The sequence below is a fragment of the Leptidea sinapis genome, chromosome 13 (assembly GCF_905404315.1).
Source record: "Leptidea sinapis chromosome 13, ilLepSina1.1, whole genome shotgun sequence".
Classification (NCBI taxonomy): domain Eukaryota; kingdom Metazoa; phylum Arthropoda; class Insecta; order Lepidoptera; family Pieridae; genus Leptidea; species Leptidea sinapis.
In genome coordinates this window covers 9,949,178-9,969,072 of record NC_066277.1, presented here as the reverse complement: position 1 = coordinate 9,969,072, position 19,895 = coordinate 9,949,178, and the positions used below count along the sequence as shown (strand labels likewise).

Sequence of the window (19,895 nt, the reverse complement as noted above, 5' to 3'; positions counted from 1 at the left end):
AATCTTTTCAAAAATCCAAACGTCATCGCAAATGAGTTTTTTTCTTCAATAAGGAAGACCGAAATTTGCAATCTGCATTTCATGAGGGTAGGGTTCATTAGTGTCAACATAAATGTTCCGTTCCCTATTCTATTATCTATGTGCTTGTGATGGCGCCCCGCAAAACTGAACACGCGACGTTGCAGTCCTGCCTCTTTTTAAGTAGTATTTACATCCTCTTTGAGATGTTGTAGCAACGATGCGGCATCGGGTTTGTATCGCACCATCTATATAATACACGAGGTGACAGTTACAGTGTATTATGTTTCTATACGAAGGTCATATTATACAATTGTGAAAAATGTGTTTTTTTTCTGTATACATGCAGGTTTTGACGCTAGCAAGCAATGAAAGAATAGCTCTCACAAAGTCCATGCGGCTGCTGTTTGAAATTGCGACATTGCGAACGGCGACTCCGGCCACGGTATCGAGAGCTGGTATATTGTATATCAACCCACAAGACTTAGGGTGGAATCCGTAAGTTTTATTTGCTAAAGTAACACTGGTTATAAAAACAATCTAAAACACTCACCTAACAGATTTTAAAAGTCTACATTATCAACGAGCATCTCATTTATTCAGATCTTAAACCAAAGAGCATAATAAGATTAAATCTATTTTTTTAAGAAAATAAGGGACGAGACGAGCAGGACCTACATCTGATGGTGATTGATACGCCCTGCCCATTACAATGTAGTGCCGCTCAGGATGATTGAAAAACCCAAAAAATCTGATTGGCATAATTGCGCTCGTCACCTTGAGACATAGATCTTAAGTCTCATTTGCCCAGTAATTTCACTAGCTACGGTGCCCTTCCGACCGAAACAAAATAATGTTTACACATTACTGCTTTACGGCAGAAATAGGCGCCGTTGTGGTACCCAAAATCTAACTGACTTCCTGTGCAAAGAAGCTTCCTACTGGTAGACCCATTTGCACAAATTCTCGATAATTTCCTCCAGATAATTGCAGGATTCAAAATCCTGTATCCATCTTTCCGAATCGCTTTTCCTCTTTATTCTGTACACTAATATAGTGACCATTAAGGACATTCATGACTAATCGAACGCTTGATTGTTCACGAATTATCAATGGCGTATTATATTTTATAGGATCAGATTGTTGACTGGACAGCGTTCTAATTTGGACGTATTTTGACAGTGTGACTTTTTATAGTTTTAATCACGCGATCCTCGTTGCATCATTTCAATGTTGTTCGGTTGTGCTTTACGGCCGTTCCCAATATTCAGTCTATCTCTTATATGACATAAAAATCGTAACTATCGTTGACTTTTCTGTCCCAATAAACTTATCGACGGTAACTCACCTTATCCGTACACGCTGTCTATCAATGGGATGACGTATAGCTTACCAGCGATAGAAGTTTTAATGAAAACTGCTATTCACGCGTCCCAATATAAAGCGACAAGAACAACTTATCGGGTATATGGGACAGCTTCAGATTATTGACAGCTAATCACCGACATTAGAAGGTAGTAATTTATTTCTATCTATATTGGGAATGGCCGTTAAAAAATAATGAATTAAACATACATTCATTTGTATCCAGTCTTTGTACCGTATCTGTAGATAGTATATTGGGAACGGCTGTTAGTCATCAAACAAATCTACTTTACATATTATTGTATTGTTCCCAAGATTTGTGGCATCGTGGATAGATACGACACGAGATGACGAATCAGAGAAAGCTATGCTCACCATAATGTTTGACAAGTACATACCGTCCCTGCTTGAATCCTGTAAGAAATACAAACGGGTCACGCCACTGAGTGAGCTGCAACAAATACAACTTACGTGCTACTTACTTGAGTGTTTCCTGAACAAGAGTCTCTTGCCCAGCGATTGTCCTAAAGAGTGGTAAGTGCATAAAACAAAGAGAAGAAATTAATTTCTTGTTAGATAATTTGTTATCTTTTTAAAGTGATAACCCTCACTTCTGGGATTAATAACTGTAAAGTAGATCCTAAATCCACAACCTGAGTGTTGATTTGTTCAACACTCAGGCTGTGGATTCAAGATTTTATGAGCACTCGCACGGAATGCGAGAGGTCGTGGGTTTGGGAGATTTTGTTAGACACTTATAGACTAGGAATGAATGATCTTCCCACTAATTATTAGGTAATTTGGAATTTGTGTGTCGTTGCGTAATTACAATACAATTGCAGAGAACTTAATACCAACAAGATATTACGATACTTAATTATACCGTTGCCGCGGAATTATTAATTACAGTAAAATATTGAAGACTTCACAAGAATTTTCTTAGATGGAAATCTTTAGTATTAATTAACTTAACTTTTTAAATCGAATTTTTCAAGCAGCATATTATTGTGTTTTTGTTTATATTAAAGACTAGTTTATTTTCATTTTTAACGTTCTCTAATTTTTTTATATAATATATATTCCTGTGAACTTAGTCTCTTAAGAGCAAAAACCAATTGGTAATTGTGTATTTATTATTAAAAATAATTCCTAGTCATTGTTATAAACTTCGTCACTTAGGTACGAAACATACTTTGTGTTTTGCATCGTCTGGGGCTTTGGCTCTGGTCTGTTCCAAGATCAACTTGTCGACTGGCGGAATGAGTTTAGCAAGTGGTTCTGCAATGAATTTAAGCAAATAAAATTCCCAGCAACTGGAAACGTGTTCGGATTCTTCATTGATCCAGAGACTAAAAAGTTTCTTCCTTGGACTGAGAAAGTTGAACATTTTGAGCTGGACCCGGATATCCCCCTACAGGTATTCATCAGTATTTATTTATCTATAGACTTAAATAAGTGAACACAATTTACACCAAAACAAATAGACCAATACATTAGACTAAAACTTAAGGCTGGTGATTGCAACTAGCAGTCCAATTAAACCGAAACCTGTGTTAGGGCTGTCGAAATATCCTCGGCAAGTCTCCAGGTAATATAGGTAGTATTAAGTCATAAATATTGTTCACAGTAAAACAAATCATTCACTGTATCACCATAATTTTAGCTGTCAATAATCTGAACCTGTCCCAATATACCCGATAAGTCATTCATATTATCGCCTTATATTGGGACGTGTGAATTGCAATTTCCATACAAACTTCTATCGCTGGTAAGCTATACGTCTTTCCATTGCCAGACAGCGTGTACAGATAAGGTGAGTTACCGTCGATAAGTTTATTGGGACAGAAAAGTCAACGATAGTTACGATTTTCATCTCAAGTAAGAGATAGACTGATTATTGGGAATGGCTGTTAGCAAATGAAGCTAGTTATGTTTAGATGAACTATTTTGAATCTTTTTATTTGCAGTCATGTCTAGTGTCGACATCAGAAACAACTCGAATTAGATTTTTCATGGACTTACTAATCGCCAAACAGAAGCCAATCATGTTGGTCGGCAGTGCTGGTAGTGGCAAGACTGTTAGTGTTGCCGCCAAACTTAACTCGTTGTCCGAAAATTTCGCTATCACTAACGTCCCACTCAATTTCTATACGACTTCTGGTAAGTTATTATTTATTTCTTACAAGAACATTGTCAATTTTGCAAAATATTAGGGCGTTTTGATCAATGAAATTCATAGGCAAATGTCTTCAAAAGTTCTTCCCTGTAAATATACCTAATGATAAACATAATAATATTATCCAATTTTTTAATGTTGCGTAGCAGGTTTTAATGAGACGGTTTATTTTAGAAAAATTATAATAATATGTTAACAACTGTTAGTGTAAAATAACCATAACAGTTTTTTTATAAATTACCGTTAATAACCTATATAATATTGTTAGTAAGAAAAGATGTATCATACCCAGGATTTTAATAACAAATGTGCGGACCTAATTCTAAAAAGCTAGTCAAGTAGCACGAAATGATTTTGAAATAACATTGATAAATGCGAAAACTAACAGAGATGCATGAACTGTTTGAGCAAATAATTCCAATAAATTTAAGATATATCTAATAGTTAGAAACTCATTGATTTTTATTTTAACAGAAATGATCCAGAAAGTCCTGGAGAAACCGCTAGAAAAGAAATCTGGTCGCAATTTTGGCCCACCCGGCAGCAAGTTCATGATATACTTCGTAGACGATATGAACATGCCGGAAGTTGACAAATACGGCACAGTGCAGCCGCACACGCTCATAAGACAATTCATGGATTACAGACACTGGTAACTTTGAACATGTCACCATATGTTTTATTAATAATAATAATAATCTTTATTTGCGAAAACTGCCACCAATTTTTTTTACAAATACAGTAGATATGAAAAACTAACATAATATAAAGAAAAGAAAAGGTAACAATACAAATGTTATAAAACAATAAAGAAAGAGATATAAATGCTTTAAAACATGGAAGGATTATGTGATAACTAGAATGATAACAAACGAGGCAGCAGTGCGATTTGCAAAAAGGAAAGTTCTCAGCAAACTTTAGGACGTATATTCCTAACACTGATTAATATCATAGTTCATAATTAACTTCCTAGATTTGTTTTTCCGTGCAAGCTATTGTGGCAGTAATGTGTGAAAAACATAATTATAATATTTAAATATATATCGTATCCTATATCCAACAAAACTAAAAATTTAATAAATTTATTAATCTTAAAAGAAAAGATTTATCACGTAATGATGTGGATACACGCATTAACGTTATTACATTTAAGAGAAGGTAAACAAAAATACAAAAGTATTGGTAACCATTAACTTTAAAGTATTGGTAGAGCAATATACGTGATCGCTAACAATGGGCCTCATGGGAACTCGGAGGGCAATGGAGAGGACTATGCTCTGAATTTCCCTGCTAGATCGAATCAGAAATGAGGTGATCCGTACCAAAGTCCCTGACATATCCCAAATGATTGAGAAACTGAAGTGGCAGTTGGCAGGGCACATAGTTTGATGGACATAGCCGTTGGGGCAATAAAGTCCCCGAATGGCGACCACGTATAAGAAGACGCAGTGTTGGTAGGCCCTGCGATAAGATAGACCGACGATACGGTCAAGATTGCGGGAATACGTCGGAAGAGGGCAGCGCAGGACCGATCGTGGTGGAGATCTTTTGAGGTGGCCTTTGTCCAGCGGTGGACGTATTCCGGCTGATGATGATGACGAGCTAGATAGAACTGTTGACTCACACTGCAGGGACCCCTACCAATGTGTTTTAGGTTCCTAGTTCATATAATGTACGTTTATCTTCATGCTTTAAATCCTCTATTAAAGATTCTGAAACAGTGAGCTTATTACCAAAATTATAACACCCAATGTCCTAATAACCATAACATCATCCAAACGGATGATGTAATGTTGTACTGAATTTCATAACAACACTCCTTTGTATTTTTTTCGATCCCTTCATGCGCAAAGAGTTTCAACAGACAGTCACACCCTTATTGCTCGATGCTTGGTATCTGTATGAATTTAAAAAAGAACATTCTCGTTTACTCGCCTTCCACAATACCAGAACGTCGCGCACCATAGAAAAAGAAGTAGGTTATTCAAATCCCCGCCATTTTTCTTCGATATTTTTATTGTTTTGTTTGAAAAAAATTAGCGATTCAAGTTTTGGCAGCACCCAGTCAGATATTTTCAACGCTGCAAATTACTACTAAAATAAATAATTCTTTCATTAATACTAAGTTTGTTTGTATATAATCAGTAATGGATGATATTAGGTTACTAATAGGACTAGCTGTTTTAATAACTATTTCAGAATCTTTAAGAGGATTCATATTATGGGTGTAGATAGTCTTGTATGCAACTGTTTATAATTAGGTATTAAAACACTCATATGATACTTATTATCTATACTATTATAAACCCACATTTTTCATTAATCCTGAGCGGCGCTGCTTGGTAATAGACAGGGCGAAACATTACCAAAAGCTGAACGTCCTGCTCGTCTCGTCCCTTATTTTCATTTCAAAAAATTTAGAAAACAATGCACATATCTTCATTGATAAACAAGTATAGATAACACCTTGGTAATCTAAATAAGAAGGTAATAATAATATGCTATGGTACGTTCCTACGCTTGCAATGCTGCGGATATTGAGGCTCCTGTGCAGCGATCTTGTTCAAAATGACGGCAACAGGAATAAATTGAGAATGTTATAGTGAATAACGACTGCTAACAAATATTAAAAAAAGATTTAATAAAAAATTATATTTTTTTATAAATTTAATCAAACTCGACTCTCGACTCAGACTCGAGTCTTGTACCAGATTTTGGCGAGACAACACGTCCTGAGGATGCCTCGTGTAGAGGCAAAACACGTGTCGAATTGTTTAAAAAACAAATATTGACGGAATTAACACTATACAAAACTTAAATCATTTGTATAATTATGGATTTCCGCAAAGTAACGCCTAATTCAATAAATTTTCTTAATAAAAAGTATAAAAAAATAGCGATTTAGTTAATAAGGTATAGGTAGGTAAGTCTCCACATTCAGGTAAATACACCATATTCACGCATTGTTTCACGCCCGCTGTTACAATTAATATTATATCACGAGTTACTGGCTGGTGGTCTATAAGTCACCAGCCAGTAACTCGTATATATAATTTGGCTGTCAGCTCTAGTACGTTCTTATTTAGGTTTCCATTGTTAGCACTATTGTGTATCTGCTGAGCAGTTTTATAAAATGACTGCACGAATTATTTTTTAATGCTAATTTATAAAACTTTTTGAATGTCAGATTCTGCAGTCATAATTCATATCACCTTTATTGTTACAGGTATGACCGACAGAAGCTAAGTTTGAAGGACATATCAAACTGTATGTTTGTATCATGCATGAATCCAACGGCTGGTTCATTCAGTATCGACCCCCGCCTTCAGCGTCATTTCTGTACATTTGCTGTCAGGTGACTATAATAACATTATATTTACTACTTCATTACTACATTATATTATTTACTAGTACACATTACAGTATATTTACTGCTTCATAATCACAATGTTAGAATGGTCACATATTTTTCCAAAAATGATTAATTTTTTTTCGATGTCAAGCAAACCATCACTTCGACATAAAAATATGGCCATTAATATATTGCACATAAGTAATGCCACGTAATCCACAGATAATCTAGTCCCCGTACGTCTAATTGTGTAGTTCATTTCATAAAATAGATCATTTTAAATTACAATTCATTTACCTTACACTGTACAGTCAGCGTTAAAAAGATAACGTCATCCACAAGGCCGATTAAAAAAAGAATTGACTCCGCGCCGTGATATTAGGAAGTGAAGCACCGTTATGATAGTGTGTGTGCGGTTACGGGGGATACTAGTTACACAATGTTTTCTCCCTTAAATAATCATATATGGCCACAAATACTTATATTTTTACACGTTTTCACAGCGCACGACGGCATTTTTAAAATATTTTATTGAGACGCAAACTGATCTGTCACAGACGCTGACAATTCGAATAATGGCCGCCTATCGGCCTGTAGTATTGTAAGTGTGTGGGTGGGGCTATGTATTTACACGTTAGTCGGCTTGTTTTGGTGCTACACTGTTATGTAAGGTGACACGGAGTCCTTATTTTTTTACTAGTCCGTGGTCATCCATTGTATTCAGAAACATATTAATATTAATAATAATAATATTGACACACTTTTACACAAATTATCTTGACCCAAGTTAGGCATAGCTTGTGTTATGGTTTGCAAGACAACGATGTATTTAATACAATATAATTACTTAAACATATATAAAAACATATAAACATACATAAATTACATATAAACATCCATGACTCGGAAACAAACATCCATATTGATCATCAATATGTCAAATGAAGTTAAAGTTTGTTGACAATCTAATTTGAATCCTATATCTTTTGTTCATTTTCCACAAATGTATCCATATTTATGAACACGGGGTGTTTCTATATTTAGATGATGTGTGTGTAGCGATATATTTGATGCTTTGAATGTATCCATATTCAAAGCATCAAATATATGTTTTAATAATAATAATATAATGTTTATGACGTTTATGGTGTCCCGATATATTTGACTACTTTGGATGACGCTATCAATTTGGTCTTTCGGTGAATCGATGTACCTATATGGTAACAAAGGGGGTTGCCATGTTTTAGAATACAATGGGTAACGCTATCTTTTTGACGCTGACGCATACAATTAGGACTTTAGCTTGCTTGTGTGTTGCCAGTTCATCTTTCATCTAACTTTAATTTTTAGCACCTGTTCACCTTCTGTGAATCTTATAGTTTAAAAACTAGAAGAGCTGCTGGTAGGACAAATACTCTTCTCATTATGGCGAGACTAAATTTAAAATGTTCGCCTGTGCTAGTTTTACAGATGTGTTAGTGAGTTTTTGAAATGTGTAGTATTTTTGCTTTTGGTCTATCCCTATGATAAATATTGATAAAAGGCGTCATATTCACGTATATAATATTTTATTTCCTTAAACATACATTTTAACTACTACTCTACATACCAATATTAACATATAATTATGATAATTCAATAACCACATCTTGCTCTCTCAAAGCTTCCCGGGCCTGGACGCGTGCTTCCACATCTACAAGCAGATTCTGTCCCAGCACCTGGCCAGCCCCCACAACAAATTCACCCCACAGGTCCAGAAGTACAGTGAAATCCTGGTGAACACAGCACTGGCCCTCCACACGAAACTTTCCTCCAACTTCTTGCCGACTGCAATCAAATTCCACTATATATTTAACCTTCGTGATTTGTCAAATATTTTTCAGGTAAGGCAATTTTTTATTACCTACACAAATTAAATTTGTAACTAAAATTTATGTGGGACTCGAACTCGCGATTTCTCGGGTTCCGTTTGAGTTCGTAAATCTTGGTATGTCTTTGTCTACTCTCATGTTGTAGTTGTCAATTTTTTTCATTGATTTGTGCATTATTATTATCGCTCGCTGCTGCTGGAGCTTTAGCCTCATCACAGCAAGTGACAGATCGATCTGATGATCCATCGATGTTTAGCAGCCCATAAGCGTCAGTCAGGTAGTAACGCAAAATAATACCTGAGTCGTACGATGCGTGGCATTTATTAGAACCGAATTCTCGATGCATATTCTTTTACATCATCACCATCTCTAGATTATTCCTTTAGTGTTGTTTGTATGTTTTACTCAATTTTATAAGAGCTCTTAATAAATTATCGCTCTGACGATACTTCTGGTGTTCGAATGGTATTATCATAACAATCAGGAGAAAATATTATTTTATTATTGAACTGCATAAGCACTTTATTCAAATTTTTGTGACCAATCAAGCATCTAAGAAGATTGATACTAAAATTCATTTTTCCTTTGTCTAGGGCATGTTGTTCACTACTGGCGACGCTATCAAAGCCCAGTCTGAGCTGATCAGGCTGTGGTGCCACGAAGCCACTCGTGTCTACTCTGATAAATTGGTAGACGCTGCGGACAATGAAGCTTTTGGCAAGCTGATCGCTGAAGTTATTAAAAAGAATTGTGAGGTAACTTTTTTAGTATAAAATGTAAATCACAGCAAACTGCGCCCGTGTCTCATCTTGTGGATATTCATTATATGTCAATGATTAACCTTTTCTTATTGATCTTTTCATTCAAAATGTAGTCGTGTTTCTACAACAGTGTCCCATAAAATTAGATTTAGCTTAACAATTGGAACTTGTAGGTGGCGCTGCTAATTTCTTAGGAATGTTTCTTTCTTATTTTTTCAAATGATCTTAAGATCTTCTGCATATTAGAACATAATAAACTATATCTTAGTATGATACTAATAAGCTACCTTTGGGCAGATTAGTTTTTGTCGGGTCGGGATTCTTTTTAGATTAATTAATTAGACCAAACCATGGATAATAAAACCCTTTAAATTATTAAAGTCTTCGTGAGACATTAATTATTTTATTTATGTAAATCGACTTAACTCACGGTTTATCGGTGTTGGTAACACTTAGTTTCGGACCATTCGGAGGTCATTTATCAACCCTGATGTAGCGAGCGTAGCGAATTCGCGGTAATATCCCGTCTACACTACGGAATTGCGCTCGTAATGCTTGGATTGGCAGAGCGGGCGGGATGGTGCACAAGCGGTGAAACTTAAGTATCTTTATTGGCGTTCACGGGTGCACAAAATATACACACAATGTCCAATATCGTTCTTGGGTAAATTCTGAGATACGTGGTAAAACACGCGTTTCCAAGTAGGAAAAAGAGACTATCTCTTGTCTTTATTAATATTAGGACACCGATCGATTTCAATGGCTTCCAAAAGCTTGCAAATTACAAAGTTTTTATAGCGGGCCAGTAATTTCACATTCAAACTAATATAATGCAAGATTTACTACTAGTCTGTACCAACACCAATGAATCGTAAATACAGCCGATTGAAAAAGAAAGTTCCAATTAAAGCTAATTATTAATCTTTCCGTAGGACTTCGACGAGAATGTTGTATTTGAAAAGCCGTTGATATATTGCCATTTTGCTGAAGGCATTGGCGATCCCAAGTATTTCCCAATTAAAGATTGGGCCCAAATTAAGAGACTGCTTGACGAATCATTATCAGCTTATAATGATCTCGTGGCGACTATGAACCTCGTTCTTTTCGAGGATGCAATGTATCATATTTGCAGGTAATGTTTAAATAGTTTGATCAAATAATATTTATTGAATTAGGCGTTACTTTGCGGAAATCCATAATTATACAAATGATTTAAGTTTTCTTTAGTGTTAATTCCGCCAATATTTTTTTAAAACAATTCGACACGTGTTTCCCCTCTACACGAGGCATCCTCAGGACGTGTTGTCTAGCCAAAATCTGGCAAGAGACTGAATCAAATGAGCCGGAAGCCGCTCTTTTATACCCTCGTCCCATGAAATGACGCGCTGTGATTGGTCGGCTGTTGTGATGTATTACCCCCCGAAGAGACACGTAACAAAGGTGATGGGACTAAATGTGTTAGTTCATTCAACAATGTAAACATGTTATTTTTGTGTTTTATTATTTCTAATTGCTATAACACATTCAAGCGAAATCCTTTTTCGCATGTATGTAAAATATTAAAATTATTATTGTTTCCGAGTGAGTGACCTGTATCAATTAAATGTTTCGCGAAGTGTGATTTTTCGGGATCATTATTCCTAAATGCAGCAATATGTTCCTTCCTAGGTCAAACAGGTCGAAATTTCGAAATTAGATTAAAGGGATGGGACGAGGGTATAAAAGAGCGGCTTCCGGCTCATTTGATTCAGTCTCTTGCCAGATTTTGGCGAGACAACACGTCCTGAGGATGCCTCGTGTAGAGGCGAAACACGTGTCGAATTGTTTTAAAAACAAATATTGTCGGAATTAACACTAAAGAAAACTTAAATCTTTTGTATGATCAAATAATATTTAACATAAAATGTATTTTATCGCAATAGAACAAACGAAGTTCTAATTGAATACCTAATATACTTCTGTTAATGCAATTTACAATACACAAATGTACACACATACATATGATATACAAAAGGCATGACCTTTTTCCAAGAGGGATTGCCAGACATTACTAATCTCAATTTGCCTCGGTCATGATATCCTTGCATAGCTTCTTCCACTCGCATCAAACCATCACCATCATCATTCTTATAAATTATTTGTCTACGTTCATCCATCCTCTCGTCATCACCAAACCACCCCAATATTTTGTTATCAATAATTGTCTCTACTACCTCTTTACTGAACATCGCTCTCTAATGTACGTCTTTATACAATATATTCCAGAATAAACCGGATTCTTGAAGCACCACGAGGTAATGCTCTTCTTGTAGGCGTGGGCGGTTCAGGAAAGCAATCTCTCTCGAGGCTTTCAGCATTTATATCCTCTCTAGAGGTATTCCAGTTACAGTTACGCAAAGGATATAGCATTGGCGATTTGAAAGTTGATCTTGGTGAGAAAAATTAATTAGTTAAATGTGAAGAATTACGAAATAATTTCTAATATTAACCTTAATTCTTTTCTAGCTGGTCTTTACATAAAAGCTGGTCTGAAGAACATTGGCAACGTGTTTTTAATGACAGATGCACAGGTTGCAGAAGAACGCTTTTTAGTTTTGATAAATGATTTGCTAGCTTCGGGAGAAATACCGGAATTACTGGCTGATGATGAAATAGAAAATATTATTAATGGTGTTCGTGGAGAGGTAACTACACCTATTAAAACTGTATCTACTAATAAGAATAAAGTGATTTAAATGATATTAATCAATATTAACTCTTATATATCATTTTAGACTAAAGCCAGTGGAGTTCCAGACACACGTGAAAACTGTTGGAAGTTCTTTATAAATCGAGTGAGAACAATGCTTAAGGTAATGTTCCTCGCTAGTTTTTTAGCTAGTTTCTCTCTGCAGATCAGTAAAATCATGAGACACCCATTTTTTATTTTATTGATTTGACGCAAATGAGTCATTGTTAAACCATGCCGCTAATTCTTGGGTAGTTCACTCGGATCGCCTTCTCGACCATCTCTTTCAATTCATTGTTATTCATCTGTGTGAGCGGTCTTCCACGTGGTTCGTTCTTCAAATCAAAGTTTTCATCACAAAAGCGTTTAAACCAAACGGTGTGTTCATTAGCAGTCCCCTCTCCAAACGCAACATTGATATTGCGAGCTATTTCTACCGCGTTAGTTCCGCGTCGGAACTCGTATACAAAAATCGCTCGAATTTTCGAAGTATCCATCTTTATTGTCTAAGCTGAATAAAAAACAATAGTCAATAATCGAATGTTGGACATTTTTTAGAAGAAAGAAAGAAGGACTACATAGGTACCACCTGAAAAAAGTTTCACTCAAAAAACCCAAACCACGAGAGTTCTATGTCAATTCAAATTCAAATTCAAATAGTTTATTTCTCAAAATAGAATAACCGCATCACTTTTTGAAGTCAAGAAAATATACAAATAATACAGTCCTACTGCTTATAAATTAAAATAGTATGCAGACCTTAAAATTATTTACATTGCTTTAATCCCATGCACTTTTATCTGCTATATAATCTTTAATTGTATAATAAGCTATTTTTAAAAGTTTCTGTTTAACAAATATTTTAAACTTTTTTAATTGTAGTTTGCAAATTTTTTCAGGGATTTTATTATAAAAATGGAAACATTGTTCTCTGAATGATTTGTCTGTTTTCGTTAGCCTTGTGTGAATTAGAGCAAGATTATGTATATTTCTAGTGTTGCAGTTATGAATGTCACTGTTTTTTTTAAAACGATCTATATTTTTATGCACAAATATTAGGTTTTCAAATATGTATTGACATGGTACTGTTAATATGTGGATCTCCTTAAATTTATCTCTCAACGAATGTCTACTGGATAGATTGTAGATTGCTCGAACAGCTCTTTTCTGCAGCACAGAAATCGTTTGAATATCACTAACGTGTCCCCACAGTAATATACCGTAAGACATAACAGTATGGAAATAACTAAAATATACGACACGTGCCGTGTCTTCGTTTGTGAGCTGGCGAATTTTTCTTACAGCAAATGCTGCAGAACTAAGTCTATTCGCCAAACCAGCTATATGTGGTTGCCATTGGAGTTTTGCTTCTAAAGTAATACCCAAAAAAACTGTGGTGTCTACAAGTTCCAAGTACTCCCCATTCACAAGTACATTTGAATTCACCTGACTGACATTTGGGGTTATGAATTTAATACATTTAGTTTTCTTACTATTCAAAAGCAAATTATTAGCATTGAACCAATGAAAAATTTTGGACAAAGCATTGTTTACATCATCCAAGACTGACTTACGTCTTTTAATATGAACAACATTCTTCATCATTCATTCAACTTCTTAACAACTTATGGCAAATCATTTATATAGATCAAAAATAGAAATGGACCAAGAGTTGAACCCTGTGGGACACCCATTTTTATGGTTGATCCAGGGGCGCGCTTTCCATTGATATCAACAGTCTGAATTCTATTTTCTAAATAAGAACTAATAAGTGTCAGCGCATTGTTTCTGATGCCATAGTGTTGTAATTTCCTGATAAGAGTCTCGTGTTGGACGCAATCGAATGCCTTAGATAGATCACAAAAAACACCGAGAGCATCCATTGAATCCTCCCAGGCATCATAGATATCTATGTTGAGCGACCTTTCGTAAATCCAAACTGTTTACACGTCAGCAAAGTACTAAAGTGTGTCTGCATTTGATTTAAATATAGTTTTTCAAAAATTTTACTGTAAACAGGCAATACAGATATAGGTCTATAATTTGAGAGATCACTAGTATTACCTGATTTAAGAACAGGTATTGCCTTCATCAGATCAGGAAAGGTACCACAGTCAATACATTCATTAAATTTTATTGCTAATTGTGGAGCTATGACAGAGATTATAGTTTTAATTAAACTGACATAATGACCCCAGAGGTCAATTTAATTTTTTAATTTTAAAGAGTTAAATACTTTAACGACCTCAGTATAGTGCACATATTGAAATTTAAAATATTTAGAACATTCTTCGACATTTTCTTTCAACATAGTTTCAGCTAGTAGATGTGAAGAATTTAGGGACTCAGTTGTTGAGATTGGGATATTCAAAAAGAAATTGTCAAATAATGAAGCTATTTCAGTTTCTGATTTAACCGTTTTCCCGTTATATTTTAGGAAATAATCAGTCTTATGTGATTTAGACTTTCCTGTCTCAGCATTAATAATGCTCCATGTGGTTTTTATTTTATCATTGCTATTCTTAATCTTTTCACTTAAAAATCGAGATTTAGCTGTTCAACATACTATTTTAAATATTTTGGAATATTTTTTAACATAAGTAATGAATTTAACACTTGTGTTAAATTTTTTCTCACTATGTATATAATTCATACAGTCGTTTTCTACTTTTATGGATGCCTACAATAGCCCAGTCACTAAAGCATGGCCCTTTATTTATAAAAATAGTCTTGGGTGTAAATACTGAGTTATATTCCTCACTAACAATTTAAAAAAATGCATTATAATGTGTATTAGGGTTTTCACATACTTTAAGTGATGGTAATTTTAACAACATGTTATGGTTAAACATTTCAAAGTGTTTTGTGGTTTTTGTTACTACAGTTCATTCTTCTTTAGATTTATTTGTAATACTAGCTGACCCGGCAGACTTCGTACTGCCAAATATAGCCTGTCAAAATGATTTGTAAAGTGTAATTTTTTTGTTCCTACATATTTTATAGTCGGGGCAAAAGTCTCCTGAACAGAACCGTCACCCTGGTGATAGGGCGTTGTGAATGAGAAATATAATTAAATAAAACATATATAAGCATTTAAAACTAAGTAATCTCTTTATTTTTAATCATATGAATCATAATTATTATCAAAAATCAGTTTTATTTTCATTGTAGTGTTTTGTGATATACGATGTTTTTTGTTTGATTATCTGGCGCATAGACAAACAAATCTGATGGTTTTCTAACACGGAAACAGGCAACATACAATGGACCATGTGAGAAACATGGGTTTTCCAGATTAATACCACAAACACTTAATGATTGCCCCTGGGACTTGTTTATGGTCATAGCAAAAGCAAGCCGAACTGGAAACTGCAGTCGTTTAAAGTCAAACGGCACATCATTCGGAATCATTGGGATGCGCGGTATGAGTACGTCTTCTCCTTTATACTTTCCTTTCAGTATAGTTGCTTTTATCACGTTGTTTAGCAATTTTTTTTATCGCTAACCGTGTGCCGTTGTAAAGACGCGGTTGGTTGATATTTCGCAACATTATAACTACCGATCCAACCTTTAATTGAAGAATGTGAGGTGGCAATCCTGGCAAATCCCGCGAGTTTAAAAATTCTGGTGGATAGTTCACTACATCATCATGGTTAGTAGCCGAATCAACTGATTTATATATCCTCGATTCGCCCGTAATTTGTTCTTGTATTTTTAAATTTAATTCATTTACATCTATATTTTTTTCAGCCAATATAGCTCGTTCGCTCAACCAATCATGGTTTTTGTAATTTTGAGAAACATCTGGAAACACCTTCTGAATAATTTCATCTTTTGATCGAGTTAACTGACAAAAACTTTGAGGAATGTTGATGCAGCCATGTCTATAGGAAATTTGCCATTACCAATGTCAATGAGTTGTTTAGAGAATATGTTTCCAGATTGGTCATTTTGTAACTCGACACGCATATTCATGCTTAAATGAAGTACTTTGACATGTTTCCACAAATTGGAGGACTTTAGACATGCATTGAGTTCATTAGCTGGTGTTGATCGTGGAATCACTGGCAATGTTTGACGAAAATCTCCTGCTAATAAAATCATTGCACCACCAAATTGGTTATGATTGCTCCGTATATCTTTTAATGTTCTGTCTAAAGCCTCCAAAGATTTTTTATGTGCCATCGTGCATTCATCCCAAATAATTAATTTACATTGCTGCAAGACCTTTGCCATTGCAGAGTTCTTAGAAATATTGCAGGTCGGAGTTTCATTGCTTTGCATATTTAATGGCAATTTTAATGCTGAATGGGCTGTTCGACCACCTTCAAGCAAAGTTGCTGCGATTCCCGACGAAGCGAGTGCAAGTGCAATTTTATTTTGTGAGTGAATCGTTGCTAATATTAATGAAATCAAAAAAGTTTTTCCTGTACCACCAGGAGCATCTAAGAAGTAAATCCCTCCAGTTTCATCATTTATTACTTTCATAAGATTTTCAAATACATACTTCTGTTGTTCATTCAACAGTGGAAGATTCGTTTGAATTAATTTTAGATCATACATTTTTTCTCGTTCAACTTCAACTTTTGGTTAAAAGCATCATGCATTGGACGATTGGGCGCGGCCAGGCCTATTTGAAATAATAGTTTGTTTGACATTATCAAGCACATGTTCTCAATTGAAATCAATGCTTCGTTGTAAATTTCTTCACTGATTTGTATATTTGGATTTCCCATTCTATTTCGTATTTGATACAAAATATCATCACACATATTATCTTTGTACTTGATCCACAAATCAATTGGGTTTGATGGGAAGCATGTAGATATGATTATAGAAAACAATGTTCGTATTTGATGAGCGTGTGATGATATTACAGCATCATTGAGAGTTTGATCCCAATGAGCATCATTTTCTAGTAATTGCAAACGTTGACAGCCTTCCCTGTAAGATCCACACAATTCACCATCAACAGTTCGTAAATGTTGGAATGATGTTAGGCCACGTACGTTGACTAATAGCAGTCGTAAATAAAAACATTCATCATTGCTTGGATGTACTGAATAAATTCGACCAATGGTATCGGTGGAATACACATCTGGGTATCCTTGAAATTGTTTCCCTTGTTTCCGTCTTATAAATCTCCTTGAGGATTGATTCCAAGTATAATATTTTGGCATTTCAGAATTTAGCAATGTTTGTGCAAAATCATCGTTTTGGCATATCTCAAAAAAACTGGTTAATGTAGTAGATGGTGGCTGAGCAGCTCTTTGTACTGCGTTCTGTGCTGTAAAATACACTCTTTGTTCATTTTCTAAATACACAGCTAAGTGAACAACAGAAGGGTGTCTCTCATGAATAGGAAAAGAAAATATTCGCCATACTGATTCATTACTACTAAAATAGCGGCCCATTTGGTATTGTGTAATTTCATCATTGGAATTCTCTCCACCAATTCCAATTATAGCCATATCACTCCACAATCCCTTTGGTTAAATATTTGCAAATGTATTTAATAGATTTCACTGAATGGCAAGATTCTACGTTCATGTGTGCTTTGAAGGTCTTTGATAAAATGGGTGAATATGGGACAATCCAACGATTATCTATTTCAATATCTTGTTGATTTAATTTGACAATTGTTGATCTTCCAATGTCTGCTGTCGATCGTCGACGATACAGTGGATAACCGTCATTCCCAGTAATTTTTTGCGATATTAATGTCCGTGGATATCGTTTTGAACATTTACCATCTATCATGCATGGTGAATTTGGATTAAGAGTTCCACAGGGACCATGTATCATATTTTTGATAACTACTTCATGCAATTCAGGATCTACTTGTAGTTGTAATTGATCATTCCGACGATGTAAAACAATATCATGGGATTCCAAGTTTTCTCCAACTACAACGATAGCAACTTCATCAATAGTTGGTGCATTAAAACTTCTTGCATGTTGACCCGCAGGTGTTTTTTTTCAGCTCTGATTACAATTTTGTGATTATCTGATGGCATCAGATCCAGGGCAGTTTTAAACAATATAACCAATTGATTGTGTTCATGAAATAAAGTTTGTAATTGTTTTACAATAGACCTCTTTACTAAATTGTTATGTGCACAACGCATATTACTTTCTCGTGCTGAATTGCCCATAAAATAAATTTGCAGGAATTTGTAGTTGCCATCTGACACTGGTAACAGTGAACCGGCTCTATGATATATGTGGCCTTGTATCTAATATATTATTTTTGCACCAAACACTATAAAATAAAATAAATAATCAATGTGGGTTATAAATTTATGGATTGTCAATGATCAAACTTAAATATTTATTTCTTCTTAAAAATTATATCTGTCTCCTAATTAGTTGTAACTAATATCTATCATCAAATAATTATATTGTGTTTCAAAATTATTAAAGTATTGCTAAAAATGAATCACCAAGTAATATGATGACTAAGTGATGATTATGATTATTGACACATCTTAACTTAGGTGACAGAACATATTGTTCGCTAAATTAATTATGATTAACTGCTATAATACATACCTTGAAAGTTGGCATAAAATTTTCCCGTACTACATTTGTTGACCCAAATGAAGTCATTTGTAAGCAATTGTTATATTGTTGGATATTTGTCAAAAAGTGTATGGAATCTGTTCCTTTCCTGAAACCAATGAGTTCAATGGCTCTGGTGGTGGTTACAATGGTATCAATTTCACTTTACCATTTGCGCAACACAATCCATTAGCTTCGTTTTTATATTTCAATGCCTTACAATGTGAGCAAACCGAGTTCATCGAACCAATAACAACACATCGGTAGTTACTGTAGTCAATTGACACATCGTACCTGAAAGCAGCTCGATTCAAACTTGCGCGATTATTAGTTGAATGTCGCGCTCGCGCCTCACGCGTTTGTGATATCCGAATTCTTTCACGTTCATTTCGGCCGTTACGTTCTTGTGCAGCATGATTAGATCGGTAATTAGCTTGGTTTGTAGCATTTCGGGTTCTTCTATCTAAATTGCTTCGTCTAATAGGAGGTATATCTATATTATAGATTATTTTGTCACATGAAATAATTAGCGATCATAGGTAAATAATCACTGCACAAAACACTATATAGGTACGAATTTGTTATGTGTATCAGTTGATAAAAGCAAACTCATTAGCTCATTAGAGTAGGAGGTAACCGAAAATCGAAGAAAAAAAATTCCACTGAAATTACAGTTTGTTGTTGTTTCAACTTTTTTTTTAATTTGATATGACTTGGAGTCAAATCCTTCAAGCCGTATTTAAAATAGGGATATGAAAAAATTAAACCTTTCGGTAACGCTGTTTTTGTTTGACTGATGTAATGAAAATGATGAAAACTGATGCATTTTAAAGTAGAACAAATGAAATAATATCGCGAAACCGACCAAATTGAACTATTCGATTTCGTTTTCTTTTTCTTTTTTGTTTATCTGTGCTGCAATGCACACGGTTTTGATAGATATGATTGAATTTGAACTTTGTAGGAAGGTAATAAAGTGCAAATTGACTCTTTGACGTTAGAAACATACCTACGTTGTTTAAACAACAGTGACTGCTTGTAATTCAATATGAACTTTATACAA

The 19,895-nt window shown here is 34.8% G+C and overlaps 1 protein-coding gene across 1 annotated transcript in view; it reads left to right on the top strand.

Moving 5' to 3' along the window:
- The window catches only part of LOC126967445 (dynein beta chain, ciliary-like), a 135,280-nt gene that overhangs the window by 79,990 nt on the left and 35,395 nt on the right, over nucleotides 1-19,895 (top strand). Inside the window, exons 44-55 of the mRNA XM_050811910.1 lie at nucleotides 368-516; nucleotides 1,699-1,917; nucleotides 2,563-2,800; nucleotides 3,351-3,543; nucleotides 4,034-4,211; nucleotides 6,786-6,914; nucleotides 8,575-8,794; nucleotides 9,376-9,537; nucleotides 10,476-10,675; nucleotides 11,809-11,975; nucleotides 12,049-12,227; nucleotides 12,318-12,395. Of these exons, the coding sequence (XP_050667867.1) occupies nucleotides 368-516; nucleotides 1,699-1,917; nucleotides 2,563-2,800; nucleotides 3,351-3,543; nucleotides 4,034-4,211; nucleotides 6,786-6,914; nucleotides 8,575-8,794; nucleotides 9,376-9,537; nucleotides 10,476-10,675; nucleotides 11,809-11,975; nucleotides 12,049-12,227; nucleotides 12,318-12,395 (2,112 nt within the window). The remainder of the gene's footprint in view (nucleotides 1-367; nucleotides 517-1,698; nucleotides 1,918-2,562; nucleotides 2,801-3,350; nucleotides 3,544-4,033; nucleotides 4,212-6,785; nucleotides 6,915-8,574; nucleotides 8,795-9,375; nucleotides 9,538-10,475; nucleotides 10,676-11,808; nucleotides 11,976-12,048; nucleotides 12,228-12,317; nucleotides 12,396-19,895) is intronic.